The 14525-nt window shown below is 45.1% G+C and overlaps 1 protein-coding gene across 2 annotated transcripts in view; it reads right to left on the minus strand.

Annotated features, from left to right (window-relative positions):
• The window catches only part of LOC108922541 (protein sidekick-1-like), a 376626-nt gene that overhangs the window by 60748 nt on the left and 301353 nt on the right, over window positions 1-14525 (minus strand). For both annotated transcript variants that reach the window (XM_018732731.2, XM_029250679.1), the window contains one exon: window positions 1835-1950. In XM_018732731.2, the coding sequence (XP_018588247.2) occupies window positions 1835-1950 (116 nt within the window). The remainder of the gene's footprint in view (window positions 1-1834; window positions 1951-14525) is intronic.

Here is a 14525-nt window from a genome sequence, read left to right on the forward strand (position 1 = left end):
GTATACTTATAGCTCTAGAATAAGTTCTTCATTACGGTAGCCATTAGTCAACTGTCTTCTTTGTTTGTACCTGTTTTTCTTGCTTTATGCCTGTGTTAAAGTGCTCTGTGTCACTGCGTGAGAAGAGCGCTCTATAAAAATAAATTGAATTGAAATGTACTACCTAAGAACATACAAACAGTCCCCGAGTTATGATGGTCGGACTTACAATTTTTTGACTTTACGATGGTGTGATAGCGATACACATTTAGTAGTAACCGTACCTTGAATTTGAATTTTTAATTTTTCTCGGGCAAGTGATATGCGGTGCGATACTGTCTCGTGATGCTGGGCAGCTGGTCAGCGGCAGCAATCCGCATCTCTCAGTCTGCCACGCGGTCACTAGTGTATACATCTGATACTCTGCAGTGCTCTGTGTTGCCAGCATGTTTTTGGATACCCTCCCGCATGTACGTTGTATTTTGTGCATTCATCATGTCTACGAAATGTCTATCTGGATCTCCTGCTACTGGTGAGAAGGAGAAGAGGAAGGCAATTACTCTTGAGGAAAAGCTCAAGATAATTGCCCAGCATGAAGGCAGCAAGCCCTTAAGGATCATCACACATATGCTAGGCTATGATGTTCGGTAGGTTAGGTGTATTAAATGAATTTTCGAGTTACGATATTTTCAACTTACGATGGGTTTATCGGAACGTAACCCCATCGTAAGCTGGGGACCGTCTGTATTCAGTAATGACCTCACTGAGTGCTTGATAATGGTGAGCTGTTTTATTGTGCTGAAAATATGCGTTGATAACTATAAAGCTGTTTTCTAATGTTTTAGTGATATTTGGTTAGGATATTGGGATGGGCTGCATTTACATTTGTTAATTTAGCAGATACATTTCTCCAAACCGATTTACAACAGTAAGCTACTTGCAATTACTTACCCTTTCATACAGCTGGGTAATCTTACTGGTGCAATTCAGTGTAAGTACTTTGCCCAAGGGTACTACTACAGCTGGAGGTCAGACTCAAACCTGCAATCCTTGGGTCTAAAGGCAGCAACTCCAACCACGAGCCACCCCAGCTAGAAATGTGCTTGTCATGCCCACACCCACAGGCTCAGCGACAGCACCTGTTGCCAATTAGCACAGCCCGGTATAAAGGCACCACTGTCATGGCAATGGGCGTGGAATCTACAACGCCCATCTGTTGGCTTATGCATTCAACGTTTTGTTTCCCAGTACCTTATTCCCTGTTCAACGCTCCTGCTTCTCCTGGCTTTCTGACCTCGTATTGTTCACCAGTTTCCCGAGTATTGCTTCGCCCCTGAAACGACGTTCGTACCTCGGCAGATCCTTGCCTGTCCCCGATCTCAGTCTCTAATTGTTCCCATGTTTTGGCACCAAAACAGCAGCACCCGCACTTTGGTCCAAACCCTACCTCCTGTCTCCTGTCCGCGATCCTGACAGCGTTATTATTTTTCCTATGTAAAATGACAGAAAATATTCTTGCGGTATCTGAAATTTCAGCATCAGCACTATTTTCAGGAACTGATTAATTTTGTAAATCGAGGGAATGCTGTGTAACTCTTTTCTTTTGATTGGGTTTCAAATCTCTAGGTATAATCAAATCTCATTTTTGGTAAACATACTTAATAAAATGGTTCCAAAGACATCTTGCAGCTTATCCTTCGCAACTGCATAAGCTTGAAAGACTGAAGGTTTTTTAAAATTGGAAGCTAGACGAGTAAGAGTTAAAAAGTGAATACAATAATAATCAATCTCATGCAGTCATGCTCACACAGTGAAAAATTATTTCAAGAAAAAAGACAAAGTCTTTGAAGCCTACCTTATACCCCTGGTTGATGCCGTTGATGAACTGTTGTGGTGGAGGGTTCCATGTGAATTTCACTGTGGTGGAGTTCAGGGCTTTGGCTTCCACATTCTGAGGGGGTGCTGTAGGCACTGAAAACAGGGAACAAGAGGTTTAAAAGACATTGACAGCTTCTTAACCACGATCCCCAGTGGAGAGGCCTCCTTCACAACACACCTCAATTCCCATATCTCGATTTGTAACTACCATGGTACATGGACTTAGTGGCCTGGACTCCCATGCAGATGTCACTTGGGTTTCACTTTGATTTGCTCTATGGCCACTTATAAGCCACATGGGCAATACTGGCAAGCCAGTTGTGCGGGTTTCAAGAGCAAAGAAGCACAAGCAGACTGAGCACAATGTCCTCTGCTTTCTGCTTTTGAAAGCACTGAATGACTGTAGATAGCATAGTGACAGAATCTCAGGAAAAGGCAATGCCTATTTACCGACCCCAACTCAATATGAGGAATATAATAGGAAAAAAATGTATTTGATACTTATTAACAATAAACTCAACTATTTCTAATTGCGGGGGGTGCGGTGGTGCAGTGGGTTGGACCGGGTTATACTCTCTAGTGGGTCTGAGGTTTGAGTCCCACTTGGGGTGCCTTGTGACGGACTGGCGTCCCGTCCTAGGTGTGTCCCCTCCCCCTCCGGCCTTACGCCCTGTGTTGCCGGGTAGGCTCTGTGACCCCGCATGGGACAAGCGGTTCAGAAAATGTGTGTGTGTATTTCTAATTGCCCTAAACCTCAAAAAGTAGAATAAGGCATTAAGAAAACACCAAGACTTGTTTATAATTATCAGCAACGCTTCCTAATGTACATAAATCAGATGTTCTCTGAATGTGAATAAATCTGATCGCATCCACCAGACCGATAGGATCATGTAAACATTTCCTTTTGTCCCTTGTATTCAACAGTACTGATAATCACAAGATGTACTGATACTGAGCAGATGCTTTTTTCCAAAGCGATGTACATCTCTTTAAAAAGCCCCCCCCCCCCCCCCCGTTAAATTATGGATGAACTGTGATTAACCACATTTTTTGGAAAGCTGAGTTAAATTTCACTTGCCACACCCAGACCTGATTACTGCCAGACCTGTTGAATCAAGAAATCATTTAAACAGAACCTGTCTGACAAAGTGAAGCACATCTCAAAAACCAACACATCATGCCATGATCTAAAGAAATTCAAAAACAGATGAGAAACAAAGTAATTGATATGTATCAGTCTAAAAAGGGTTACAAAGCCATTTCTAAGGGTTTGGGACTCCAGCAAACCACGGTGAGAGCCATTGTCCACAAATGGAGAAAACTTGGAACAGTGGTGAACCTTCCCAGGAGTGGCCGGCCTACCAAAATTACTCCAAGAGCACAACGACGGCTCATCCAGGAGCTCATAAAAGAACCCAGAACAACATCTAAAGAACTGCAGGCCTCACTTGCCTCAGTTAACGTCAGTGTTCATGATTCAACAATAAGAAAAAGACTGGGCAAAAATGGCATCCATGGAAGAGTTCCAAGGCGAAAGCCACTGCTGACTAAAAAGAACACAAAGGCTCGTCTCACATTTGCCAAAAAACATCTTGATTATCCCCAAGACTTTTGGGCAAATATTCTGTGGACTGATGAGACAAAAGTTGAACTTACTGGAAGGTGTGCGTCCCGTTACATCTGGTGTATAAGTAACACAACATTTCACAAAAAGAACATGATACCAACAGTCAAATATGGTGGTGGTAGTGTGATGGTCTTGGGCTGCTTTGCAGCTTCAGGAGCTGAATGACTTGCCATAATTGATGGAACCATGAATTCTGTGCTCTACCAGAAAAACCTGAAGGAGAATGTTCGGCCATCAGTTCATGACCTCAAGCTCAGGCGCACTTGGATTATGCAGCAGGACAATAATCCGAAACACACCATCAAGTCCACCTCTGAATGGCTCAAAAAAAACAAAATTAAGGTTTTGGAGTGGCCTAGTCAAAGTCCGGACTTAAATCCGATTGAGATGCTGTGGCATGACCTTAAACAGACCGTTCATGCTCAAAAACCCTCCAGTGTGGCTGAATTAAAACAATTCTGCAAAGAAGAGTGGGCCAAAATTCCTCCACAGCGATGTGAAAGACTCATTGCCAGTTATCGCAAACGCTTGATTGCAGTTGTTGCTGCCAATGGTGGCACAACCAGTTATTAAGTTTAAGGGGCAATTACTTTTTCACATAGGGCCAGGTAGGTTTTGAGAGCTTTTTTCATTAATAAATGAAATCATAATTTAAAAATTGCACTTTATATTTACTCAGGTTATCTTTCTGTAATATTAAAATTTGTCTGATGATCTCAGTCATTAACTGTGAGAAATACGCAAAAAAAAAAAAAAAATCAGGAAGGGGGCAAATACTTTTTCACTGCACTGTATATGTATTTTTCACATCATATCTCTTATTTACTTTCCCTTGCATTGTATATAACATACCTGTACAAACATGTCTAGTGTCTATTTTGTATATTGTCTACTTTATACTCTATATATATTTTTATCTTTTTATTAGCCCACTCTACTTTATTATCTGTGTCTTGTCACTGCCATTCTGTCTGTGCTGTGGAAGTTTCTGTCACCAAAACGAATTCCTTGTATGTGGAAACATACTTGGCAATAAAGCTCATTCATTCATTATTGCTGAACTCATGAATCTGTGTGAACCCCCCTCACTCAGTGAAGTGCCAGTGTTAATCATCCTACCCCTGCTGGAGTTGTGTGTCACTTCTCTGGCACAGTCTATGGACTTTAATTGACAACTACAGGCTGGTGGAGTCAATAATGTGGCCCCTGGTCATGGCCACATTGGCTATGGAGGCTGTAGTGCAAGATTTCTAGTGCTCACGTCTGGGGGACCACCTACCCTCCAGAGGTCCCCACTGCACTTCAGCTTTACTGGTGTCGGAGCACACTTAAGGGTCTGCAGTGAAATCTCACTCACCTTTAACAGAAGCTGGAGTCACCCAACTAAATCTGACTCTTAAACAAGTGGCTGTAAAATTACAGTGGTACCATATTAAATAATGTCTTTTCCTTAAAAGCAGCATCAATTCACAGCAAAAGCTTCTCATGTTTATAAATCAATAGGGCTGTAAATGCAGTAAGAGTCTGTTCTTGGTTCCCAGTCCATGCCTGAAACTTTTCCATGTCTATATGCCTGAGAATATGAGACTATTATGTGTGTATGGGGTTTAGAAAGAAGTATTAAACTTCATTTGATCCGAACAGGTAATGAAGCGGTTAAAATGCCATTTGGGATGGCTGGAGGTATTTGTTAGGTAAAACACTGCCATGACACATTTGTGCTGCTTTCACGGTACATTTTAAGAGTAGACGTTGTCAGCTCTCATGATCTTTGCCACTCCTGCTGCTCAGATGGACTTTGAAAACAGGGAAGAACAGCTGAAATGATGCAGGGACTGTGTGAAATCTTATCTTCTGATGATTGAGCAACAAGTACCATTTAGCAAAGTTCATCCCCCTCTCATTGCTCTTTCCTTGAGATTTAGAGCCTGATTGTTAATGATATTGCCCTTCTAACTTAGCACACAGTGTGTGTACCTTACTAAAACACCTTAGGACTGTTGTGACTATCCATCCATCCGTTGTCAATAACCGCTTGTGCCGAGCAGGGTTGCGGCAAGCCAGAGCCTTACCCGGCAACACAAAGCACAAGGGCGAAGAGAGAGGGGACACACCCAGGACGGGATGAAAGTCCATCACAAGGCACCCCAAGTAGGGCTCGAACCCCAGATCTGCCACACAGTGGGCACTGGCTGAACCCGCCACACTGTTGCTACTAAATAATGAAAAATCTATAGGCCAAATGATTCAGTCCTCAGACAAATAGTTTGTAAATGTATAGCAATGGATGCTATATTTTTGGATAGTACACCATTTGGCTGGAGTAGTATAATGCAAGCTTTAAATTCTGAGTTAAAAAAACAGCTTTTTTCAAAACAATATTTAATAATATGATATGGCTTGCTCAGGTTTTTTTAAAAATCCATGACTAAAGTTACAAACTGGGCTATCCAGATGAATACTTTTGAGTAAATGAGAACTAAAAATATAATTTTAAATAATAATGCAATTTATATCTTTCCAAACAGACTATGGGGTTAACGGTTCAGCGTGCTTCTGTTCTTTTATTGATCTTCACACTTGAGTTCTTCATAACTTGCTACTGGAGATAAAAAAACAAGAGAAATTCTAGACTGCGAGATGAATAAAAGTAACTGGTACAGACAAAACACAAATGGACACAGTGAATAAATAAAAAGTGTACAACACCTTAAAAATCTGTCACCTTTATCCAAAAGTATATCTTTATATCTTTGACCTCTTGACAGAATAATGGACAGTTCATCTTAACTGCAAAAAAAGATATGCATCCAAGACTTAGTCCAAGGCCACAGCTGAGAGGCTGTGGGTAGCTCAGAAACTGCTTAGGAGGGACTTTCAGAGTGAAGCCTCTTCGTGTCCAGCTCTCTCTGTGGATGCAGGCTTGGCCTGACCCTCATGTTTGCTGGTTTACTGGTCCAGTCCTCCTCTGGCCCACCACTTCATTTAAAATGTGTGCCTCAGGGGTCCTGGCTTACATGACTCCCCCTGGGTCATTCAGCAGAACTGCATGTGATTTGTAAATAAAAAAACATATTTACCTTGCACTCACATTATGGTGTACAGCAATGAATCAGATATTACAAGTTAAATACACAACTTACATGAACCTACAACCAGAAATAAATAAAACTGAAGTTACACAGTAGAGATTTTTATGGTATATCATAACTGTAAGACACTGTGCATCATATTTTGTGATGAAGGTCAGTCGCTGTTGTTCGTGGCATTTCAGGTAAATGTAGTTGTTCTGCTATCACTTTTTCCCGAAGCGAATTCCTGTCATGTAGCTGTGCGGATTGATAAACAGAATCGATTGTGTGTTTGTGTAGTTGTATGTGGCACTTCAATTAATCTGTTTGTTAAATTGTATTTTGTGGTTTCTTAGGACGCACGTTCTCCGGAATATTTCTGTGTCCTGTAGCGTGGAGTGGCGTGACTCCATGGATCGATTAATCGGGTCTGCTTGGTTGTTTGTTTTGGTTGCCGCTGTTGGAGTAGTTCCGATTTTGATTAGGAATCTCAGCTGGTAGGCATTTAGCCCAGTTTATATTTACATTTACATTTATTCATTTACATTTATTCATTTAGCAGACGCTTTTGTCCAAAGCGACATACATCTCAGCGAAAGTACAATTTATGCATTACATTAAGAGAAGGAAACATAGCTGCAGACATGAAAGTCTCAAGCAAACCTAGTTTGTTACCTAACACTTGCTGCACTGAGGTTCTTCGTTTGAGTAGGTGCATAAAACACAGGATAGACAAATCCCGATACCCTCCCACCAATTTTTTTTTTTTTATTTAAATATTATAAGATACACAAATAAGCAAGTACAATGCCAGAGTAGTGGCTGAATAACGGTTGTAACTGGGGATGCTTATGTAGTTACAATGCGTGAACAGTTACACTGTAAATGAGCTGGAGAGATCTTGAGCGAAGTGGATCCGGAAAAAGTGAGTGTTCAGACCCTTGTTGAAAATAGACAGAGTTTCCACAGTTCTGAGTTACAGGGGAAGGTCATTTTACCACAACGGACCCAGAACCGAGAACCTCCAAGCTTTACCTTTTGTGCGCGGGACCACCAAGCGAGCAGAAGTAGATGAGTGAAGGGGCCTGGCTGGGGTGCAGCGGTTGAAAGAGTGGCTGGCAATCCATAGCGGCAGTGGTTGCGGCAGCCTCCTGGTGTGAAGACTTTGGATGCAAAGGCAACGGAGTCTACCTGTGGGAGTCCACTGGTACCGTATTCCGCAAGGGATCATGTATCCAACATGTTGACCATCAAAGTCTTCTGTGGTAAGCGAGCCATGCAACTTTGCCACCATTGGAGACCTGGGCGCTCTCGCTGCTACAGCAACCTGGTCTATCCTCACCTGTCAGATCCTCCATCTTGCTTTAATCTCTCCATGAGATTTTGGAGCTGCCAGTCTGCTGTGAGAAAGGCTGACTTCTTACCAGCCTACGCCTCCCATCTCTCACTGGACCTCCTGGCCCTAACTGAAACCTGGATCACCCCAGACAACTCAGCCACACCGACAGCTCTCTCCACTAACTACTCCTTCTCTCACACCCCTCATTCCTCCAGCAGAGGTGGAGGCACAGGATTGCTCATCTCTTCCCGGTGGGAATACTCTATTCTTCCTCATCACCTGCATGATCTGTCCTCCTTTGAAAGGCATGTCTAGCTCTATCACTGCCCCAGTCACTCTTGTTGTGGTTATTCTTTATCGCTCTCCTATCCCTCTCGGCTGCTTCATGGACGACCTTGAAATCTTGTTGAGCTCTCTGCCAGGGGACAACACCCTGTTGATTCTCCTGGTTGACTTCAACCTGCATGTCAATGACATTAATGGCGCCGCGAATGGCTGCCTCGGTGTGGAGCTCCACAGTTGTTTTACTGTTTTTGTTAGTTTGCCCTGTCTTTAGTTATACTCCTACAATCAGTTTTACCAGGGAAGAACTGCCGAACATTCGGCAGTACACACCACCCAACACTTTACCGGTTTTCGACTATTCTGACGTTTTGCTGGACATTGTAGTTGGAGGTGCAGCGGAAGATGCGCAAGCGTGGAAAGCAAGCCGGCGCGCTAGTCAAGCTCCGAAAGCGCGGCTTTAGAACAGCGCTGCCTAGTATCCATCTGGCGAACCTCCGCTCCTTACCCAACAAAATGGATGAGCTTTTTCTCCTGTCCCAAAGAAACAAGGACTTTTTAAACTCTGCTGCTCTGTGTTTCACGGAAACCTGGCTGAATGAAGCCATTCCGGACAGCGCGCTACATCTGCCGGGCTTCCAGCTGTTCAGAGCGGATCGCGACACGGAATCAGCGGGGAAATCACATGGCGGTGGGACATGCTTCTACATCAACGAAAGGTAGTGTACAGATGTAGCAGCGTTGAAGAAGATGTGCTGTCCCGACCTAGAAGCGCTCTTCATCAACTGCAAGCCTTTCTACTCGCCGCGGGAGTTTTCCTCGTTCATTCTCGTAAGCGTTTACATTCCACTGCAAGCGTGTGTGAGCGCAGCGCTGCAACAGCTGGGCGACCAGATCACAGACACAGAGCAACAACACCCGGACTCTGCTATAATCATTCTCGGGGACTTTAATAAAGCAAATCTCTCCCGTGAACTGCCAAAATACAGACAGCATATTACATGTCCCACCAGAGACAGTAATATTTTGGACCACTGCTACACCACAGTAAAGGATGCATATCACTCTGTTCCACGGGCAGCTTTGGGGCTCTCTGATCACTGCCTGGTTCATCTTATACCGACCTATAGGCAGAAACTGAAATCAGCTAAACCTGTAATAAGGACTGTTAAAAGATGGACTGAGGAAGCAGAGCAGGACTTACAAGCCTGCTTCGAGTGCACCGATTGGAGTGTTTTTGAGGCTGCTGCTACCGATCTAGATGAGCTCACAGACTCTGTAACATCATATGTCAGTTTCTGTGAGGATATGTGCATCCCTACCAAGACTCGTTTAACATACAACGACAAACCGTGGTTCACTGCAAAACTCAGACAGCTTCGTCAGGCCAAAGAAGACGCCTACAAGAATGGGGATGAAGTCTTGTATAAACAGGCCAAAAACACACTGGCAAAGGAGATCAGAGTGGCTAAGAGAAACTACTCTGAAAAGCTGAAGAAACAGTTCTCAGCCAACGATCCTGCATCAGTGTGGAAAGGCCTGAAAGACATCACAAATTACAAGACACCACCCCCCAGCACCGTGTCAACTCAACAACTGGCAGACGATTTGAATGAGTTTTATTGCAGGTTTGATAAACCCTGTCTCACACCCTACACCCATTCAGACCCTCTCTCCACGCATCAATTAACACCTCCAGCAACCCCCACCTTCCCCCCTCCTGCACCTTTGATCTGTGAAGAGGAGGTGCGTCGGGTCTTCCTCAAACAGAAGACAAGGAAAGCACCAGGCCCAGACGGTGTCTCACCGGCCTGCCTAAAAACCTGTGCTGACCAGCTGGCCCCTATCTTCACAAAGATCTTCAACAGATCACTGGAGATGTGCGAAGTTCCTTCCTGCTTCAAACGCTCCACCATCATCCCCATCCCAAAGAAACCCAAAATCACAGGACTTAATGACTACAGACCTGTCGCCTTAACGTCTGTGGTCATGAAGTCCCTTGAAAAACTGGTGTTGGACTACCTGAAGGACATCACTCGACCCTTGCTGGACCCCCTGCAGTTTGCTTACCGAGCAAACAGATCTGTGGATGATGCAGTCAACATGGGACTGCACTACATCCTGCAACATCTGGACAAACCAGGGACTTATGCAAGAATCCTGTTTGTGGACTTCAGCTCAGCCTTCAACACCATCATCCCACACCTCCTCCTGTCCAAATTAACCCAACTCTCTGTGCCCACCTCCATCTGTCGGTGGATCACCAACTTTCTGACAGACAGGCAGCAGCTAGTGAGGCTGGGAAAATTCTCATCCAATACTCGCACGATCAGTACTGGCGCCCCCCAGGGATGTGTGCTCTCCCCACTGCTCTTCTCCCTGTACACCAATGACTGCACCGCTAAAGACCCCTCTGTCAAACTCCTGAAGTTTGCAGACGACACCACACTCATTGGCCTCATCCGGGATGGTGACGAGTCTGCTTACAGACAGGAGGTCCAAGAGCTGGCTGTCTGGTGCAGTCATAACAACCTGGAGCTGAACACGCTCAAAACAGTGGAGATGATCGTAGACTTCAGGAGAAACACCTCAGCATTATCCCCACTCACCATCATGAACAGCACTATGGCAACAGTGGAGTCATTCAGGTTCCTGGGCACCACCATCTCACAGGACCTGAAGTGGGAGCCCCACATAGACTCCATTGTGAAGAAGGCCCAGCAGAGGTTGTACTTCCTTCGCCAGCTGAGGAAGTTCAACCTGCCACAGGAGCTACTGATGCAATTCTACTCCGCAGTCATCGAGTCTGTCCTCTGCACTTCTATAACTGTCTGGTTCAGCTCAGCTACGAAGTCAGACATCAGAAGACTGCAGCAGATAGTTCGGACTGCTGGAAGAATCATCGGCACATCCCCCCCAGCTCTCCAAGAACTGCACTCGTCCAGAGTCAGTAAAAGAGCTAGCAAAATCATTCTATACCCCTCACATCCAGGCCACTTCCTCTTCGAACCTTTGCCATCTGGCCGGCGCTACAGAGCACTGAGCACCAGGACAGCCAGGCACAAGAAAAGTTTCTTTCCTCAGGCCATCTACCTCATGAACAGCTGAATCCCCCCCTCCCAGAGAGTAAACCAGTGCAATACACAATGCTATTTATAACTATTTATCACATCATATCTCTTACTCACACTCCCTTGCATTTGTAACTAGTGATTATTTTTGTATATAATATTGGGTACTGTATATTTCTATAGTGGGGGGCGTGGTGGTGCAGTGGGTTGGACCACAGTTCTGCTCTCTGGTGGGTCTAGGGTTCGAGTCCCGCTTGGGGTGCCTTGCGACGGACTGGCGTCCCGTCCTGGGTGTGTTCCCTCCCCCTCCGGCCTTACGCCCTGTGTTGCCGGGTAGGCTCCGGTTCCCCGTGACCCCGTATGGGACAAGCGGTTCTGAAAATGTGTGTGTGTGTGTGTATATTTCTATATATTTTTTATCCCTTATTCACATACTCTATCTTCTCATCTATCTTGTCACTGTCATTCTGTCTGTGCTGTGGAAGTTCCTGTCACCAAGACAAATTCCTTGTATGTGTGAACATACTTGGCAATAAAGCTCATTCTGATTCTGATTCTGATTCTGATTAATGCAAGCGGCCTTCTGTTGCTTCTATAGTCCTTTGATCTCTCCCTGTCTCAATCCCCTGCTACTCACAAAGCGGGCAACTCTCTTGAACTTGTATTTTCCTGCAGCTGTGGCTGTCCTGTCCTCTCTGTCGCTTTGCTGCATGTCTCTGACCACTTCTTCATTTTCTTTCAACCCTGCCTCACTGCTAATTCCTCGCTTCTTTCTGCACCCATTGTCACCTTTTGCCGCAACTTAAAATCTCTCTCACCTTCCTGCTTTGCCTCTGCTACGCTGTTCGCTCTCCCTTCTGCTGCACATCAAATGATGCCACTAACATTTTTCTCTCTGCCCTATCTTCCTCCCTTGGCTCTCTCTGGCCACTGTCTTCCAGACCAGCACGCCCCATTGCTACCCGATGGTTGTCTGATATGTTACAAGCAAACAGGACTAAACTGCGGGCTGCAGAGCAAAGATGGCGTAAATCCAAAACGCCATCGGACCTGGATGCCTACCAGTCACTTTTATCTGCTTTTCACTCTGCTGTCTCTTCAGCATCTAAAAAACCACACAGTCTTTTTGCCGCCTTCTCATCCCTTCTGTGTCCTCCACCACCTCCTCCTCCCTCTTCTCTCATTGCTGACTACTTTGCTTTGTTTTTCAGTGACAAAGTTAAAGCAATCACTGACAAGTTTTCAGCATCAACCTGCCCAGTTCACGCTGGACCTCCCTGCGAAGCTATCCTTTCCAAATTCAAGCCCCTCTCCGAATCTGAGATCTTTGACCTCTTGATATTGCAGAGTCACCACCTGCTCGCTTGATCCGATCCCATCGTTACTCCTACAGAACATTTTCCCGCAACTCTCCACGTTCATCTCTAAGATCATCAACTCCTTGCTCTACTCTGGCTGTTTCCCAGCTGCCTTCAAAACTGCTCTCATTTCACCTCTGTTAAAGAAATCCCAATCTGGCTGAAAACTACAGACTGGTCTCTCTCCTCTCCTTCTTGTCTAAAACCCTAGAGCTGGCAGCCTGTGATCAGCTGTCTGATTTAATCACCCGGAACCATCTTTTCGATGGTTATCAGTCTGGTTTCAAAGTTGGTCACTCTACTGAGACAGCCCTTCTGGTGGTGTCTGATATTCTCCAAGCCGCTAGAGCCACCTCCCTCTCTCGCTCCTCATCCTCTTCGATCTGTCTGCAGCATTCAATACAGTCAACCACCGGATTCTACTCTCCTCTTTCAATCATCTTGGGATCAAAGGTGCGGCACTAAGATAGCTTGAGTCCTACCCATCTGACAAGTCCTATCAAGTGCTCTGGCAGAGCTCTTGTTCTTCTCCTCTGCCTCTCTCAACCGGTGTCCCACAGAGATTGGTATTAGGTCCTCTTCTTTTCTCGATCTACACCTCCTCTCTCGGTCCGGTCATAGTCTCCCATGGATTCAAATACCACTGCTATGCTAATGATACCCAGCTCTTCCTCTCCTTTCCACCTGGTGCGTCAGACACCTCCGCACGCATTGCTGCCTGCCTGTCGGACATCTCTTCATGGATGTCTGATCACCACCTCCAACTCAACCTCTCCAAAACAGAGATTCTTCACCTCTCAGCTGGCCTGTCCTCCTGTCATGATCTATCATCAAACTGGACAACTCACTCATTTCATCTACCTCCTTGGCTAAAAGTCTGGGAGTAACACTAGTCTGTTTTTCTCTCAACATATTGAAACCACAACCCGGTCCTGCAGATACATCCTGCATAATATTTGTAGGACCCGTCCCTACCTCACAATTGACTCTACCTATCTACTTGCCCAGGCTATGGTGACTTCCCGTCTGGACTACTGCAACTCTCTCCTGTGAGGCCTTCCTGCTAATGCCATCAAACCTCTGCAGCTGTTACAGAAAGCTGCTGCACAAGTTGTGTTTGATTTGCCAAAGTGTTCCCACGTATCTCCTCTACTCATTTCTCTACACTGTCTTCCTATAGCTGCCCGAATCAAATTCAAGATACTGGTTATTGTCTACAAATGCATCAATAGAACTGCTCCCAGCTATTTACAGGACTTGATCAACAGCTACACCCCAGTCAGACCCCTTTGCTCGTCTACTTCTGCTGGTTTGGTGGTCCTGTGCACAAAAGGTAAAGCACGGAGGTTTTCAGTTCTGGCTCTGTTGTGGTGGAATGACCTTCTCCTCTCACTCAGAACTGCGGAAACTCTGTCTACATTCAAGAAGGGTCTGAAAACTCAGCTTTTCTGGATCCACTTCACCCAAGATCTCTCCAGCTCATGTACGGTGTAAATGTTCATGCATCGTAACTTCATGAGGATCCTCAGATGAGCCTTTATTCAGCCGCTACTCCGGCACTGTATGTGATTGTCTACGTATTTTATAATACAAAAAAAAACAAACAAACAAAAAAAATTGGTAGGAGGGTATCAGGATTTGTCTGTCCTGTGTTTTATGCACCTACTTGAGCGATGAACATTGGTGCATCAAGTGAAAAGTAACAAACTTGGTTTACCTGAGAGTCACATGTCTGCAGCCATGTCTTTTTCTCTTACTGTAATGCACAAATTGTACTTTTGCTCCCCTCCTTGAACCGCCACCTTATCGTGGTGGAGGGATTTGAGTGCCTGAATGACCTCAGGAGCTATGTTGCCCAGGGCTATATGCCCCTGGTAGGGTCTCCCATGGCAAACAGGTCCTGGGTGACAGACGAGACAA

This window comes from Scleropages formosus, chromosome 3 (assembly GCF_900964775.1).
Source record: "Scleropages formosus chromosome 3, fSclFor1.1, whole genome shotgun sequence".
Taxonomy (NCBI): domain Eukaryota; kingdom Metazoa; phylum Chordata; class Actinopteri; order Osteoglossiformes; family Osteoglossidae; genus Scleropages; species Scleropages formosus.